Source organism: Corythoichthys intestinalis, chromosome 1 (assembly GCF_030265065.1).
Source record: "Corythoichthys intestinalis isolate RoL2023-P3 chromosome 1, ASM3026506v1, whole genome shotgun sequence".
In the NCBI taxonomy this organism is placed as follows: domain Eukaryota; kingdom Metazoa; phylum Chordata; class Actinopteri; order Syngnathiformes; family Syngnathidae; genus Corythoichthys; species Corythoichthys intestinalis.
The window spans coordinates 37,089,401-37,108,335 of record NC_080395.1 but is presented as its reverse complement, the minus strand read 5'-3'; the positions used below and the strand labels follow the sequence as shown (position 1 = coordinate 37,108,335).

The following is an 18,935-nucleotide window of genomic DNA, read 5'->3' as shown; positions in this document are numbered from 1 at the left end:
GCCGTTTAAGTACAGTACAGTCACCGTGGCAACAGGGCTCTCCTCACATCTGAGCCAGTCCCGTTTTGTGCCTTACTGGCACTCACGGGTGCTGGCACCCCAGCGCAGAAGCCTATCAAGTGTCAGGATAGGCTCTGCAGGCTGCTGCAGTGTCGGCATGGACGCCTCAACAAAAGTTTAAGACAAAGGCAATGACAGAGAAAAAAATAAGTGGTCTAATAGATGAATACTGTTAAATAAAATAGCAATCTGAAGAAATTGAATAATTAAAAAACACTGCAGTCATTTTTTGACAGCATTATTTTAACAATCAGTTCAATTCAGTTGTTTTTTTTTTCCGAATTGAATGTTCACGCTTTAGTCAAGAAGATTACACACTGAGAGACAATTTGAAAACAACTGACTTTTTTAGTGTGATATGCCGATTAGAACTAAAATTAGCATACTGATTCCAAAATGTATTCAGTTTTTTTCTACCGTGTGGAAACAGAGTTCAGTTTTGGATTTTGCACACTAAAGGTAGTTAAATCAGCTGTCAAACGCAACTCGAAAATTATCTTCCCGTGCGTAATCCATCCGTTTTCATGGCGAACAACAGAAATCCGAGAAAATGTTTCCCGTCTATGTAAATAAACAATGAATCCATAAATGATTAAACCTCCCTGACTTTGTATTGGAGATGCACAATAGGATCACATTTAGATGAGAAGATTAAGCAGAACAAAATGTAATGAGTGCTGCTGAAAATTGTAATATTAATTATAATGGGAAACAGTAGTTTGAAAATTTTGAAAAATAACATTTTTGTCATGTTAGCTATGATCCACGAACAAAATTGTGTGTTTCTAAGTGGTTTGTTTCATAAATCATATTTAACATGTACTGCTGTCATGCCATGATGACCATTCATCGTCAGTATTATTTCAAAATAAAATGTAGATACATTGATGACACTGTGCTTAACAGTATAGAAACTTGTTACAGACTGAAAACATGTCTACAAACGCAGATGTTTCGAAGAAGTCTTCTTAAAGGAACAGACAACACCTTTATCATGTACATCCACGCGGAAACTATCTTGCACAACTGAAATAGCATAAATAAAAGGCAAATAATAGTATCTCAGATTGCCCGTCCTTCCTCATGATGTCATCAAAGCCCGTTATCACTAGAGGTCGACCGATATGGGATTTTGAAAGGCCGATATCGATTTAAAATCAGCCGATTGCCTAGAGCCAATTTTGTAAGCAGACATTTGAGGATGATGTACTTTTTTTTTTGTTTTAAGTACGTTGATTATGAAAGACTGATATAATTGAAGTTAAAGCGGTAGTTCAGAATTTTTGACATTAGGCTTATTCGTCGAGTTAGCGGGGTTGGATTAGTTGATGGAGTTGATTTCAACAAATTCCGTGCAATTTCCAAGTAATTTGTTAGTTTCAAGGCTTCGGAAAGGCTAAGCTATCGCGAGTCAATGACCCATCTTACCATGCCAATAAAAAACGATATAGATCTACGAACGGATCACACATAGTCAAATAAATTCAAAATGCAGATCATTGTTCCACAACACCAATGCGGGCAAAACAATGTCACACCAAACTGCTGAATTCATTTCATTCTGCAGGACTATTTTTTTTTAGATGCGTAATACGACCACAATAGAGAGGAGTGCTTCGGCCACTCCTGCTTACGCTGCATTTGAGAAAGTCGGACTCATCCCACTCGGAAGGTACCAGTTGCGACCTCAAAGCGTTCAAAGTGAATATGAACAGCAAAGATAGCTGATTGCTACAAGTTGTTTTTTATTTTGGCCATCAAAAGACATTTTGACCTCCCAGCAAATCTGCCTTCTTGTAAGCGATCAAATAGTTGAGGTGTTCCAATGATATTTTTCCAGATTGGAGGTTGGAAACTGACTTCCCACCTTCCTCGAATGCAGCATCAGTCTACTGTGTTAACTGACGGCCGGCAACATGGCGAAATGTGCATTTAGACACTGTGGAAACAGATAGAAGAAATGGGCAAGGGAAAGTTTCAGCAAATTCCCTATGAAAAACGAGGAACAATATAAACTGTTTACTTGCTGCCGGTTACAAAATCAGCGGTGAAAAAACCCCCGTTGTGATTCCACTCCGCCCTGCTCCTCTGCGGAGCTTCTGAATTACAAATGTTGCTGATCATACTGCAATTATTGACATACAATATTAAGTTTTAATAACTTTAACCTGAAAACAAACAGCACTATTGATTGCATGGGTCATCGATGAATTACATGTGTGCATATGTTTTTTTTTTTAATGGCATGCTAAGATGGCCCAATTGATTCACGCTAGCTTAGCTCCTCCGGAACCCTGAACATAACAAATACCTAACAAACTACAAGGAATTTGTTGAAATCAACTCCACCGACTAATTAAACCCTCGCAAACTTGATCATTAAGCCTGATGTCAAAAAATCCTTACTTCCCCTTTAAATATATCTTCTGCTACTTCCTTTTGTAACACTGCCCAATAGGTGGTGCAAAATTGCAGCTTGCAAAGATCCTCATCCAGACAGTAAAAAAAAACAGTGGTCCTTTTATACATGTAGTAAATAACGGCCAATCTTGAAAAAAGTCCATAAATTGGCTGGCTAATATATCAGCCGATGTTTATAATAAAGAACATCACCCAAACAGTGAACATAAAAATTATCCTACTACATCGGCTGATAACCGATCTTGAAAAAAAAAGTCAATTCATCGGCCAGTCAATATATCGGTCGACCTTTTAACTATCAAATGCATCTATTACATATACTTGAAGCTCATTTTCACCAGGTGTCGTCCTTCCCGTTTACTCTTTCACTACCATCGACGGCAATAGACGTCCAAATCCATTTGCAATGGGAGGAGGCCTGGCAGCGAATCATTGTCAATCAATAGCAGTGAAAGAGTTCATCTGTTAACATTGTTTTCAATGACATACTATGACAGATGTCTCAATTCGAACATGATCAAATAAAAAACTTCACTTGTATTCTTTCAGATGTGACTGAGTCCCCCCAGTGGGACTCAATAAATAAATTGTACGCACATCCTACCAAATGTGGTGCTTCAGTATAATGGGGAAACTAATAGAAGTTGGTTGGGATAATAGAAGTTCCACTATTTATTCCTGTTACCTCTAGAGAGTGCCCGCCGCAATAGTAAATAACACAAATTGAGTTTGATGTGCTGAGCAAAATAAAATCGCAATGCAAACACAAGTTGTATAAAACGAAGGTGCTCCCAAAGGAGTACACCAAGAGCAGCAAGAGTAAAGAAAAGACATCAATCCTCTAGAGTTCATTGTCCTTGCAGTTAGTTTAGGTTTTTTTTGTTTTTTTCAATTTGCGTAAGAGACAAAGAAGTAAACAAAAAGGGGCTGCTAAGAGCATTGTGGTGTGTGTTGTTGCTTTAAAGACAAAACAAGATGCTAAAGTGCAGCAGCCAGTGCTACAGCCTGACGTGGTTCTCCGAGAATTCCTCCGAAGCGTCAACTTTTATAAAGGGGGGAGATAATCATTTTAAAAAAAATATCCCCACCGATTAAGTAAACCGATAAGATTCAATATCAAGAAAACCCAAATCGTTTTCCTCCATTTCATCAGTTTTGGCTCGGTTCGGAAAACTTTCCAAAACAAAAAAGCTCCACAAATGAACAGTAATTAAAATATTCCAAAGAAAATCATTCCAAAAATACAAACAACAGAGTTCCTTCCCACCATTTTTTTTTTTTTAACCTCCCGAACCATCAATGAGAAAAACACTGAGGTATGTAGTCGTTGGATGGAAAGCATTCTTCATCGCTTGAATCCTCCTCATCTTCATCAGCGTCACCAGCACTGGTCCTCCCGCTAAATATGGTCAGTTTCCTGTTCAAGGTCTACAGGTCCTCCGCTAGTCTGTATTTGGAGGAAATCGGTGGGGGTGTAAAAATGACCTCAGAACCCTTCGGAGGAGCGAGACAGAGCCATTGGCATTTTGTCTTTCTCCTTGAAGTCAGTTGGTGTTTTGGTGTCTGATGGTGGTGCTGTCCCCTAAGATTGTAAATTGAGGGTGAACTTCCACTGCTGGCTCAAGTTGGGACTGCACACCTCCACAGTGAGACCACCCATGCGGGCACTGCGGCTGTCCAGACACAGGTTGCTTCCCACGTGACGAAGCTTGGAGTTGGACTCGATCTGCTCCCATTTCTGCTCAGAATGTAAAGATAGATTTTTTTTAATTTTATTTTTTTAAAAACAACCTGTATTTGAATGTTATTGAAGAGATACAGTGGGGAGAACAAGTATTTGATACACTGCCAATGGGAAAACCCATTGACAGTGTATCAAATACTTGTTCTCCCCACTGTAGTTAGTGAATGATCATGTTTCAATGCCCCTGAACGCAATAGACGTCAAATCCATTTGATCAAATGGATTGGATGTCCTCAATGGGTACGTTTACATGGGTAGTTTTCCTCAATCCGATTGAAATCAATTGTATGGGATGACATCACGGGTATATGGAGAGGCGGCATTGAACATAAGGGCTCGATTTATGCGGACAACCTTATGCTCCTTGTCTCGAACCCGATTACTTCTCTCCATTCGGCTCTATCACTACTTAATAACTTCAGTCAACTATCTGGGTATAAAATAAACTTTGAAAATAGTGAACTGTTTCCAATTGGAAATATTGCATCTGCTTCAGACTTTACCAATTTTCCCATTTAAAATTGAGACTCACAAAGTTTCCTATTTAGGCATCACGATGACCCAGAATCACAAAGACCTTTTTAAAGAGAACTTTTTAAATTTAGTAACTCAAATCAAACAAACACTCACACAATGGTCACCACTCTCCATGTCCCTCACTGGGCGAATAAATTCCATTAAAATGACCATTTTACCAAAATTCTTGCACTTATTTCAGGTGTTACCAATTTTTATTCCCAAAACCTTTTTCGATCATCTTGATTCGATTATCTCTTCTTATATTTGGAAAGGAAAAAGGGCTCGTCTTAATAAAACTCATCTACAAAAGACGAGGGCTGCCGGTGGTCTGGCTTTGCCTAATTTCAGTTTTTATTATTGGGCGGCCAACCTTCGATGTCTCACATTCTGGTCTCACTTCCATAATCGCCCAGATCCTCGATCAGAGGACGATGTATCCCTGGCTGCATTGATTGGCTCCTCTCTTCTACTCTCAACCAGATCTTTAAAGAATCCATTGGTTAAACACTCAGTGAGGATCTGGTCTCGGTTCTGAAAGTTTTTCATTTTACATGACTTCTTACCATCAAGCCCAATATTACATAATCATTTTTTCAAACCTTCACTCAATGACCCCGCCTTCAAAGAGTTCAAATAATAGAACACTTCAAAGATTTATTTATTGATAATAATTTTGCATCATTTCAATTAGTGATGCACGCTAATACATTTTTCAACCGATATTGATAACCGATAATTACCTGCCCCTCCCTAACCGATAATGTCACGCCGATAATTCTATTCATATATGTATGTAAAATTTTAAAGTAAACAAAGATAAATGTTACTGTGCAAAAATGTAATTTAGTGCTATTTTTTTTCCACATCAAATGTGAACAAGTAGTAAATTCCAACAACTAAACAATGGCAATGACATTGTGTAATAGTAAGCTTTTGGCAACAATTACTTAAAGAGTACACACCCAAGTTGCACAAAAATGCATTTAAAAGTAAGCCATTCCTAACATATATCACATTACTACACTGCAAAAACACCTCCTTAAAACTAGCAGAATTGGACAAAACTGTTGATTGCGCACATTTGGAGGCTAAATCAAGTATATAATTATCGGATTGCATTATCGGTTGAATTTCGTTTTATCTGGATTATCTGTGTGACGTCATAATTGCCATTATCGGCCGATAATTATCGGTGACCGATATTATCGTGCATCTCTAATTTCAACAATTACGTAACAAATTTGCACTTCCACAGTCAAATTTCCCCCATTATCTACAAATTCGACATTTTATACTCTCTAACTTGCCTATCACGCTAAGCTCTTACAGGACTATTGTTGACATAGTTCTTTCCTCAAATCCAAACCAGAGGAGTCCTGTCTCCGTGTTTTGCAGCATGATGTTGGCTCGGAAGACTGCATCTATGGATAGAATCAGGGCGGAATGGGAGGAGGACCTTGGTACCCCCTTTTCTGAGGAAATATGGTTATCAGTCTTAAAACGAGTCAAATCCTCATCTCTGTGTGCTCGACATAATTTAATCCAATTCAAAGTGGTCCACAGAGTTCACATCTCCAAAACCAAACTGGCCACTTTTTATCCTGACATCAGTCCAATCTGTACCAAATGCAATTCCTCAGACGGCTCACTCTTTCATATGTTTTGGACTTGTCCTAAACTTAGCTAATTCTGGACAGAGGTTTTTCATTCCTATAGATTTTGACAGTGAGGGTGGAACCTAACCCCCTTATTGGCTTATTCGGAGTTACAGAGGACTTTCGACTATCTTCTGAACAGCGCCGCACTCTAGCGTTTGCCTACCTCCTGGTTCGTAGGTCTGTCCTCCATCAGGTGGGTGGACCCCCTCCCTCCCACACACACCGAATGGCTGACAGCCTTAATGACATGTTTGAATATTGAAAAGATCAGATACTCTCTACTAATGGGAAATTCCTACATGCCTGGGGACCTTTTTTAAACATGTGTCAATCCTCTTAAGCCCTTGACATTCCACAATTTGGCATCTCGTTTGTTTATTTTTGTTTCTTTATTATCCAAAACCATTACTAAAACTCAATGTTCAATGGTCACGAAGTTCACTGGCAGTGACGGGAATTAATTTTATGGTTTATTTTTGATGTTGTTGTTTTTTGTTTTTTGTGTGTGTGTGTGTGTGTGCGTGTGTGTGTGTTGGATATTAGTCCCATTTTCCATCTCATTTTGTCTTTTTTTGAACTGGAAATCCGTGCACTACTATTGCGAAAAATAAAGACATTTTGATTGGAAATCAATTAGATAGGGCTTGATCTGTCATAGACTTCACTATCAGTTGACGGGACACGGGGCCGATCCATAGGGGTCTATTTTAAAAAACTTAAAATTCTAATATTTTTCTAAACCAAAGCCACAAGTGACCTAAAACAAAAACATGCACCTCCCTTAGGCATGCATATGAGTCTCCATGAGCAGCGGCATAAAAATATTCTAAGTTGTTCCATAATAAAATCCTGATTATTTTTTTATGTAAGTATAACAAAACTTAAAATGACTATAAAATTCTCAGATTTTACGCTAGATGCACAAAAATCCCTAAATACAGAGATAATCACCTATTAAGTTTTGCCAAAAATAGCAACTTAAATGTCATGTGTAGAGATACAAAATCCAACATGGCGGCTGTCACAAAACAGAGCTTTTAAAGTTGAAAATTTTTGTAAATAAATACTTAGATCACGGATTTTCTATAGATATGAACATAAAACGGTCTAGATCAGGGGTGTCCAAACTTTTTGCAAAGGGGGCCAGATTTGGTGTGGTAAAAATGTGGGGGGCCGACCTTGGCTGACGTCTTTTATGTAGAATATATTTAAGCAAATTTTAGCAAGCCATTCTGTGCGTCACATTTGCTTTATTTATTTATTTTTTTATTAATAATTACAACAATCTCGCAACTAGCCTTTGTGGCGTTCTCTTTCGACTCGGGCTCTTGCGAAATACTGCTGCTGTGAAATTAAACTAGCTTCAAGTTGCTTCAATTTCTCACAACGTATTTTGCCTGTAATCTTGTCGTACATGTCAGCGTGTCTTGTTTAGTAATATCGCCTCACATTGGACTCTTTAAAAACAGCGACTGTCTCTTTGCAAATAAGGCAGACAGTTGCATATTTTAGTGAAGAAATAAGTCCAATTTCCACCTATCCTTGAAGTGCCAGCCGTCGCAGTGAACTTTTTTGTTATTGTTGATTGTCGCCATTTTAGAAAATTGGGAGTAGAGGGTCACACGGGGTAATGTTGCTTGGAGTGCTGCTGCCTTTTCGTGGGTAAATGAGGAGCAGCATTTGGTGTGTCAGATACTTCATATGCTGGTAGCAGTACTGCTGACCAATTTATTAAGTCTGTGTGCGGGCCAGACGTTATTGATTTTATGACAGAGGCTGGGGGCCGGATGAAATTTGACCACGGGCCGCATTTGGCCCCCGGGCCGGACTTTGGACATCTCTGGTCTAGATACTTGTTAAACGCAAAAGATGGGCAGTTATCATTTATTTTACGTAAATATTTAATGCAAAAGTTACAGTACTGTGTAATCCAATGTGGCGGCCGTCATGACACAAACAGCTATTTAAGTTGAAAGTTCTTGTAAATAAATGCTTAAATCGCTGAGATTTTATAGATATGAACGTAAAACAGCCTAGATTCTTGGTTAAAAGCAAAAACGGGCAGTTATTGTTCATTTTATGTAAATATTTAAAGCTAAAGTTACGGTGTTGTGTAATCCAACATGACGGTCCCCACAAAACAAAGCTTTTTAAGTCGAAAATTCCTGTAAATAAATGCTTAAATCGTGGAATTTCTTGGTTAAAAGCAAAAAAAGGGCGGTTATCGTTCGTTTTGCATAACTATTTCAAGCCAGAGTTACACAAATTTTATGCACTGATTTTCAAAGTGCATGCATGGTGCCATTTAATATAATAATAACCTTGAATCCTCGACCAAATCACTCTCGAGACACTCCTGCCTACTTGTATGCAGTAAAACCTTCGTCCTGTTTCCACCGAAATCCGGCGTTAGAACGCAGCGTGTGTTTGAGTTTATCACAGTGAAAGCCAACTCAATGTTCTGCCTGGGTCAGCCCCCTACGGGAAGGCGTGGGAGTTGTCTTGTCAACTAATGGTGGAGTCTATGGATCTGTATGCATTACGGTACATTTAGTAAAGAGATCCACGTTCAGTACGCGTTTGCATTGCCCCAGCTGAATCCTATTGTATTGTTCATTGTGACATTACTCTCTGCCAACCTGTAAGGTGTAAGAGAAGATGTGGTGCACTTCCTGCTTCCTGTTAACCTCTGGAAAGATAGATACACGCCATGTTATGTTGGAGACTTTTATTGTGTTATGGAAACGTGTATTTGCGTTTCAGAGATCGCAGGAGCTAATCGTCCAAGTAGCAGTATTTGCAAAGGAGAAGGACAACTTTGTTTCCCACGGTTTGCTCTGCATACATCTTTTACGTACTTCGCTCAGGTCCTCTCGCGTGGGAGCGCATGCGCAAACCAAACAATCGTCTCTATCAACCCAATCTACTCCACTCAGCAGTTAACATGGGGCATGGAGTGGCTTATCGATCGGTGTAGACTACGTCTTACAATCTGATCCAAAATACTAGTGATGCACGATAATACATTTTTCAACCGATACTGATAACCGATAATTTCCTCCTCATTCCAACCGATAACCGATAATGTCAAGCCGATAATTCTATTAAAAGATTTATGTAAAATTTTAAAGTATACACAAAAGAAAATATTACTGTGCAAAAATAGAATTCATTGCTCTTTTTTTCAACATAAAATATGAACAAGTCGTCAATTGAAACATCTAAATAATGACAGATTGTCTGACATTGTGTAATGGTAAACCTTTGGTCTTTCAATCGGATTATAAATAGGATTTTTGTACCCATATAAATGCACCCAATAGAAGAAATCAGAAGAATAGTCAGAAGAGCAGTTTGTTCAACATGGTAAAAATAAATAAATAAATAAATAAATAACACGGTAAAATACTGGAGGCTGTGATCGCCAAAATATTACTATTTAGAAAAAAAAATGGAAAACCGTAAAAATAAATGTTAAATAAAAAATAAAACGGATGAAAAAATTTTAGTTCTCTAATAACTGTTTAAAAAGAAAAACATCTAAAACACTAACTTATTTTAGAAGCTTTTTTCTAAACACTGAAAATCACGGTGAAAAATAATGTATTTTGTAATCATTATCAGTGCGTGAAAGCCTGGTGTGCAAATATATCAGTGCTCAGATACTTGATTTTGTATCATATAATATTCTGATATTCGTGATTTACACTCACAGTACAATGGAATATTCCATTTTATTTTGCCAGGAAAATATGGTCAGGTATGAAAATCAAGCCAAGTCAAGTGTATTCATATTTATTGATAGTGATCATTCTGGCTGCTATTGTATTTGTGTAGTAGTCCTGGCGTGTCGACATACCTGTCTGCTGTCATTGTCTCGACAGCCCTGCAGTTTGATGAGGGAGCCGGCCGTTCTGTCCACCACAGTCAGACACAAGTCCATGTGCTTGACGGATTTATCCTTCGTCAATGCCCACTCCTTTCAACAAAAAAATGGGGTACATATCTATCATATCATATCTATCATCACTCCAAATTAAAAGCAGAATATCTACCAACCCGTTGCACCACAAACAAAATGTTTTTTATTTTTATTTTTTTACAAAAATTTTGCAAACTTAATATACAGCCTGTGTTGTTATCGTAAGCAATGACGATATTGAAAATATTTTTCGATGTAAAATTTTTTTCATGACGATGACGAGCTAAAAACTGGGCTTGAGAGACTAGAACATGTCAAGACTAATTCCAGGTTTCGTCTGACGAGAAACACGAGATGAGTGAGTTTGCGTCATACGTTCAAAATGTGCGACATTGTCATGTTGTACGTGGAGTACGTCTGCTTGCATCGGAGCAGTGTTTGGGTTGTGGCACTTTATGTGGGATGTGCTTTGCCTTCCACCTCACTCGCCTCACTGGGGTTTAGGATGTATTTTAAGCTAGGCTGCGTTCCATCTTACTTGTTTGGAAAAACAGTAAGATTTGTTTTCTTATCTAGGCAAGAGGAAATATGCAATGTTGCTTTAGCCTTTAAAGGTCTGTGCCGAGTGATTATCACAAACTAAATGTACCTCGTCACGTTAGCATAGCATCCGTGTTAGCATTAGCATCAACTTTAGCGTGGCGAGCATTCTCTTAAACGCTCGGACATCTTTGTTTTTTGTTTTTTTTTTTTTTTTTTTACATAGTTTGTGGCTTCTGAGTGGGGTTAATTGAAAAAAATTATACTGCTTTTCATGCTGAGTGTGTATTATTGTCACAAAGTTGCAGTTGTCTTTGTTGACGCTACAATATGAGCTCGTCTGTCTATTCTCATTAAAAACTGTTGGAGACCTTTATTTATGTTTGGACTAAAACTTTTGAAATTTTATTTTCATCCAAAAGACTAAGACAAAAATTAAAGGGCTGCCAAAGACAACGCTTTATACAGCAATCTTAAAAGTCAAAACCACGAGTCACAACTATTAGTAGATAATTAGATACATTTAACAATTGTGGCAGGTCAATTTAATGTCAATTCAAAAATAAGGTGAATGGGGGGGTTGGGGGGGAGCTATCGTTATTTTTGAATAACTTTCCACTAAATAATTAAAAATGTGATGTTATTGATATTATTGATGTTATTGTTATTGATTATATGATACTGATAAAAGGATATTGATATTTTTTTCCATGTTGCACAGCACCACTCAACACTGAAAATAATGGTCTTTTTTTGTCGTCTTAAAGGTAAGAGCTAACATTGCCACCTTTATGAATTCAAGATACTGCAAAACCCTCATGGAGTAGCACAAAAATTGAGTCAGTATTGCATTATATTATAATCTCCTCTACGCTCACGGGCAAACTTCACAATTTAATGAGATCCAGGAGTTACAAGAAAATCCATCTCCACATAATAATACCTCTGTGAAGGAGATACGGTATTAATTACCTTGGTCTTTCCAAGGGAAAGAACAAGGTTATGTTGTTGTACAACTTTATTGTACTTCTTTATTATTATTCTTTATTATTATTATTATTCAATAATTGTTGACGTTTTTTTCGGCGCGCCGCGCAGCCCGAACCGTAGCACCGATCGGCACCGTTCAAGTATCGGCACGACCGGAATTTTCGCGCGACGATGGGAATTTTTCAAACGGCCCCGAAAAATTTTCCGTTCGCCCGTAAACGGCAAATTTCCGAAAAATAAAAAAAGTTTCAAAACGCTACTTGTCCTACAATTTTTGACCAAATCACATAATTTGGGTATCAAAAATTCCGGGACGGTGAGGGGCATAAAAGTTGTATACAGAATTTGACAAAAATTTACGGTTCCCCGGAAATTTGCCAAAAACTTTCCTATTCATTTTGAATGGAAAAAAAACGTGCGCTTCACAGCCCGAACCATAGCACCGATCGCCATCGTTCAAGTTTTGGCATGACCGGAATTTTCGTGCGACGCAGGGTCTTTTTCAAACGGCCCCGAAAAATTTTCCGTTTGCCCGTAAACGGCAATTTTCCGTAAAAAAAACAAAAGTTTCAAAACGCTACTTGTCCTACAATTTTTGACCAAATCACATAAATTGGACATCAAAAATTCCGGGACGGTGGGGGGCATAAAGATTGTATACAGAATTTGGAAAAAAATTACGGTTCCCCGGATATTTGCCAAAAACTATCCCATTCATTTCTAATGGGAAAATTTCCCATTCACTTCCAATGGGATTTCCATTGGAATTTACATCATTGATGCCATTGACGGCCATAAATGTCGAATCTATTGATGCCAATGTACTTGGATTCAATTGACTATATGGATGTCGATGCCAATGACGGCCATGGACGTCCAAAATTTTTCCCATTCATTTTCAATGGGGAAAAAACTACATTTCCCCAAATCAACAGAAAATGACCAGATATCAATAGGACGTGTCCCCCAAACGTCCCCAACTCCATTTACGCTTATAGGGGGTTCTGCCATTGACGGCCATGGACGTCCAAAATTTTTCCCATTCATTTTCAATGGGGAAAAAACTAAATTTCCCCAAATCAACAGAAAATGACCAGATATTAATAGGACGTATACCCCAAACGTCCCCAACTCCATTGACGCTTATGGGGGGTGCTGCCATTGACGTCCATGGACGTCCAAAATTTTTCCCATTCATTTTCAATGGGGAAAAAACTAAATTTCCCCAAATCAACAGAAAATGACTAGATGTCAATAGGACGTGTCCCCCAAACTTCCCCAATTCCATTTACGCTTATGGAGGGTGATGCCATTGACGTTCATGGACGTCCAAACTTCCCATTCATTTCCAATGGCATTTCTTCATGTTTGTTCATTCTATTGATGCCAATGTACTTGGATTCAATTGACGCTTATGTAAGTTGATACCATTGACGTCCATGGACGTCCAAAATTTTTCCCATTCATTTTCAATGGGAATTTTTTTTTTTCCCCAAATCAACAGAAAATGACTAGATATCATTAGGACGTGTCCCCCAAATGTCCCCGATTGCATTGCCGCTTATGGAGGGTGATGCCATTGACGTCCATGGACGTCCAAACTTCCCATTCATTTTTCCAATGGCATTTCTTCATGTTTGTTCATTCTATTGATGCCAATGTACTTGGATTCTATTGACGCTTATGTAAGTTGATACCATTGACGTCCATGGACGTCCAAAATTTTTCCCATTCATTTTCAATGGGAATTTTTTTTTTTTTCCCCAAATCAATACAATATGACCAGATATCAATAGGACGTGTCCCCCAAACTTCCCCAATTCCATTGAAGCTTATGGCGGGTACCGCCATTGACGGCCATGGACGTCCAAATGTCCCATTCATTTCTAATGGCTATAAATTATGTTTTTTCATTCTCTTGATGCCAATGTACTTGGATTCCATTGACGCCTCTATAAGTTGATACCATTGACGTCCATGGACGTCCAAAATTTTTCCCATTCATTTTCAATGGGAATTTTTTTTTTTTCCCCAAATCAACAGAAAATGACTAGATATCATTAGGCCGTGTCCCCCAAATGTCCCCGATTGCATTGCCGCTTATGGAGGGTGATGCCATTGATGTCCATGGACGTCCAAATGTCCCATTCATTTCTAATGGCATTTAATTATATTTTTTCATTCTATTGATGCCAATGTACTTGGATTCCATTGACGCCTATGTAAGTTGATACCGTTGACGTCCATGGACGTCCAAATTTTTTCCCATTCATTTTCAATGGGAATTTTTTTTTTCCCCCAAATCAACAGAAAATGACAAGATATCAATAGGACGTGTCCCCCAAACTTCCCCAATTCCATTAACAATTATGAAGGGTGCCGCCATTGACGTCCATGGACGTCCAATTCTCCCATTCATTTCTAATGGCTTTTACTTTGTTTCGTGCCATTGACTGGCATTATGGTCCATTCTATTGATAGACCTAAGTGGGGCTAAGATCTGTATCTCCACAGAGGAAAGACCAAGGTGTAATTTCTCAAGAAATTGCAGTTTCTAGTTGTACTTATTATTTTATTCATCTTATTCTCCGCGTTTTTTTGAGCCAACGCACAGCCCAAACCGTAGCACCGATCGGCACAGTTCAAGTATCGGCACGACCGGAATTTTCGCGTGACGATGGGAATTTTTCAAGCCGCCACGAAAAATTTTCCGTTCGCCCGTAAACGGCAATTTTCCGAAAAACAAAAAAAGTTTCAAAATGTATCTAGTCCTACAATTTTTGACCAAATCACATAATTTGGGCATCAAAAATTCCGGGACGGTGAGGGGCATAAAAGTTGTATACAGAATTTGGCAAAAATTTACGGTTCCCCGGAAATTTGCCAAAAACTTTCCTATTCATTTTGAATGGAAAAAAAACGCGCGCTTCACAGCCCGAACCGTTAGACCGATCGGCACCGTTCAAGTATCGGCACGACCGGAATTTTAGCGTGACACAGGAAACTTTACAAATGGCCCCGAAAATTTTTCCGTTCGTCCGTAAACGGCAATTTTCCGTGAAAAAAAAAAAACTTTCAAAATGTATCTAGTCCTACAATTTTTGACCAAATCACATAATTTGGCCATCAAAAATTCCGGGACGGTGAGGGGCATAAAAGTTGTATACAGAATTTGGAAAAAAATTACGCTTCCTCGGAAATTTGCCAAAAACTATCCCATTCATTTCGAATGGGAAAAGTTCCCATTCACTTCCAATGGGATTTCCAATGGAATTTACATTGCATTGATGCCATTGACGGCCATGCATGTCGAATCTACTGATGCCAATGTACTTGGATTCAATTGACTATATGGATGTCGATGCCATTGACGGCCATGGACGTCCAAAATTTTTCCCATTCATTTTCAATGGGGAAAAAACAAAATTTCCCCAAATCAACAGAAAATGACCAGATATCAATAGGACGTGTCCCCCAAACTTCCCCAATTCCATTGACGCTTATGAAGGGTGCCACCATTGACTTCCATGGACGTCCAAAAATTTTCCCATTCATTTTCAATGGGGAAAAAACTAAATTTCTCCAAATCAACAGAAAATGACCAGATATCAATAGGACGTATATCCCAAACGTCCCCAACTCCATTGACGCTTATGGAGGGTGCTGCCATTGACGTCCATGGACGTCCAAAATTTTTCCCATTCATTTTCAATGGGAAATTTTTTTTTTCCCCATATCAACAGAAAATGACTAGATATCAATAGGACGTGTCCCCCAAATGTCCCCGATTGCATTGCTGCTTATGGAGGGTGATGCCATTGACGTCCAGGGACGTCCAAACTTCCCATTCATTTCCAATGGCATTTCTTCATGTTTGTTCATTCTTTTGATGCCAATGTACTTGGATTCCATTGACGCTTAAGTAAGTTGACACCATTGACGTCCATGGACGTCCAAAATTTTTCCCATTCATTTTCAATGGGAAATTTTTTTTTTCCCCCAAATCAACAGAAAATGACTAGATATCAATAGGACGTTTCCCCCAAAATGTGCCCGATTGCATTGCTGCTTATGGAGGGTGATGCCATTGACGTCCACGGACGTCCAAACTTCCCATTAATTTCCAATGGCATTTCTTCATGTTTGTTCATTCTATTGATGCCAATGTACTTGGATTCCATTGACGCTTATGTAAGTTGATACCATTGACGTCCATGGACGTCCAAAATTTTTCCCATTCATTTTCAATGGGAAATTTTTTTTTTCCCCAAATCAACAGAAAATGACTAGATATCATTAGGACGTGTCCCCCAAATGTCCCCGATTGCATTGCCGCTTATGGGGGGTGATGCCATTGACGTCCATGGACGTCCAAACTTCCCATTCATTTCCAAAGGCATTTCTTCATGTTTGTTCATTCTATTGATGCCAATGTACTTGGATTCCATTGACGCTTATGTAAGTTGATACCATTGACGTCCATGGACGTCAAAAATTTTTCCCATTCATTTTCAATGGGATTTTTTTTTTTTTTCCCAAATCAACAGAAAATGACTAGATATCATTAGGACGTGTCCCCCAAATGTCCCCGATTGCATTGCCGCTTATGGAGGGTGATGCCATTGACGTTCATGGACGTCCAAACTTCCCATTCATTTCCAATGGCATTTCTTCATGTTTGTTCATTTTATTGATGCCAATGTACTTGGATTCCATTGACGCTTATGTCAGTTGATACCATTGACGTCCATGGACGTCCAAAATTTTTCCCATTCATTTTCAATGGGAATTTTTTTTTTCTTCCCCAAATCAACAGAAAATGACTAGATATCATTAGGACGTGTCCCCCAAATGTCCCCGATTGCATTGCCGCTTATGGGGGGTGATGCCATTGACGTTCATGGACGTCCAAACTTCCCATTCATTTCCAAAGGCATTTCTTCATGTTTGTTCATTTTATTGATGCCAATGTACTTGGATTCCATTGACGCTTATGTAAGTTGATACCATTGACGTCCATGGACGTCCAAAATTTTTCCCATTCATTTTCAATGGGATTTTTTTTTTTTTTCCCAAATCAACAGAAAATGACTAGATATCATTAGGACGTGTCCCCCAAATGTCCCCGATTGCATTGCCGCTTATGGAGGGTGATGCCATTGACGTTCATGGACGTCCAAACTTCCCATTCATTTCCAATGGCATTTCTTCATGTTTGTTCATTTTATTGATGCCAATGTACTTGGATTCCATTGACGCTTATGTAAGTTGATACCATTGACGTCCATGGACGTCCAAAATTTTTCCCATTCATTTTCAATGGGAATTTTTTTTTTTTCCCAAATCAACAGAAAATGACTAGATATCATTAGGACGTGTCCCCCAAACTTCCCCGATTCCATTAACAATTATGAAAGGTGCCGCCATTGACGTCCATGGACGTCCAATTCTCCCATTCATTTCTAACGGCTTTTACTTTGTTTTTTGCCAATGACTGGCATTATGATCCATTCTATTGATAGACCTGAGTGGGGCTAAGATCTGTATCTCCACAGAGGAAAGACCAAGGTGTGTAATTTCTCCCGAAATTGCAGTTTCTAGTTATTATTATTATTATTCATCTTATTCTCCGCGTTTTTTTGAGCCAACGCACAGCCCAAACCGTAGCACCGATCGGCACCGTTCAAGTATCGGCACGACCGGATTTTTCGTGTGACGATGGGAATTTTTCAAACCGCCACGAAAAATTTTCCGTTCGCCCGTAAACGGCAATTTTCCGAAAAATAAAAAAAGTTTCAAAATGTATCTAGTCCTACAATTTTTGACCAAATCACATAATTTGGGCATCAAAAATTCCGGGACGGTGAGGGGCATAAAAGTTGTATACAGAATTTGGCAAAAATTTACGGTTCCCCGGAAATTTGCCAAAAACTTTCCTATTCATTTTGAATGGAAAAAAAACGCGCGCTTCACAGCCCGAACCGTTAGACCGATCGGCACCGTTCAAGTATCGGCACGACCGGAATTTTCGCGTGACACAGGAAACTTTACAAATGGCCCCGAAAATTTTTCCGTTCGTCCGTAAACGGCAATTTTCCGTGAAAAAAAAAAAAGTTTCAAAATGTATCTAGTCCTACAATTTTTGACCAAATCAAATAATTTGGGCATCAAAAATTCCGGGACGGTGAGGGGCATAAAAGTTGTATACAGAATTTGGAAAAAAATTACGCTTCCTCGGAAATTTGCCAAAAACTATCCCATTCATTTCGAATGGGAAAAGTTCCCATTCACTTCCAATGGGATTTCCAACGGAATTTACATTGCATTGATGCCATTGACAGCCATGCATGTCGAATCTACTGATGCCAATGTACTTGGATTCAATTGACTATATAGATGTCGATGCCATTGACTGCCATGGACGTCCAAAATTTTTCCCATTCATTTTCAATGGGGAAAAAACAAAATTACCCCAAATCAACAGAAAATGACCAGATATCAATAGGACGTGTCCCCCAAACTTCCCCAATTCCATTGACGCTTATGAAGGGTGCCGCCATTGACTTACATGGACGTCCAAAATTTTTCCCATTCATTTTCAATGGGGAAAAAACTAAATTTCTCCAAATCAACAGAAAATGACCAGATATCAATAGGACGTATATCCCAAACGTCCCCAATTCCATTGACGCTTATGGGGGGTGCTGCCATTGACGTCCATGGACGTCCAAAATTTTACCCATTCATTTTCAATGGGAAATTTTTTTTTTTCCCCAAATCAACAGAAAATGACTAGATATCATTAGGACCTGTCCCCCAAATGTCCCCGATTGCATTACCGCTTATGGAGGGTGATGCCATTGACGTCCATGGACGTCCAAACTTCCCATTCTTTTCCAATGGCATTTCTTCATGTTTGTTCATTCTATTGATGCCAATGTACTTGGATTCCATTGACGGTTATGTAAGTTGATACCATTGACGTCCATGGACGTCCAAAATTTTTCCCATTCATTTTCAATGGGAATTTTTTTTTTTTTTCCCAAATCAACAGAAAATGACTAGATATCATTAGGACGTG

The 18,935-nt window shown here is 38.8% G+C and overlaps 1 protein-coding gene across 1 annotated transcript in view; it reads right to left on the bottom strand.

Annotated features, from left to right (window-relative positions):
* Positions 1-342: 342 nt before the first annotated feature.
* Positions 343-18,935, bottom strand: part of galnt2 (UDP-N-acetyl-alpha-D-galactosamine:polypeptide N-acetylgalactosaminyltransferase 2) — a 146,225-nt gene continuing 127,632 nt past the window's right edge. The window contains exons 15-16 of the mRNA XM_057852322.1: positions 10,262-10,381; positions 343-4,219 (exon numbers count right to left, since the gene is read on the bottom strand). Coding sequence (XP_057708305.1) covers positions 4,064-4,219; positions 10,262-10,381 — 276 coding nt within the window. The 3' untranslated portion in view covers positions 343-4,063. The remainder of the gene's footprint in view (positions 4,220-10,261; positions 10,382-18,935) is intronic.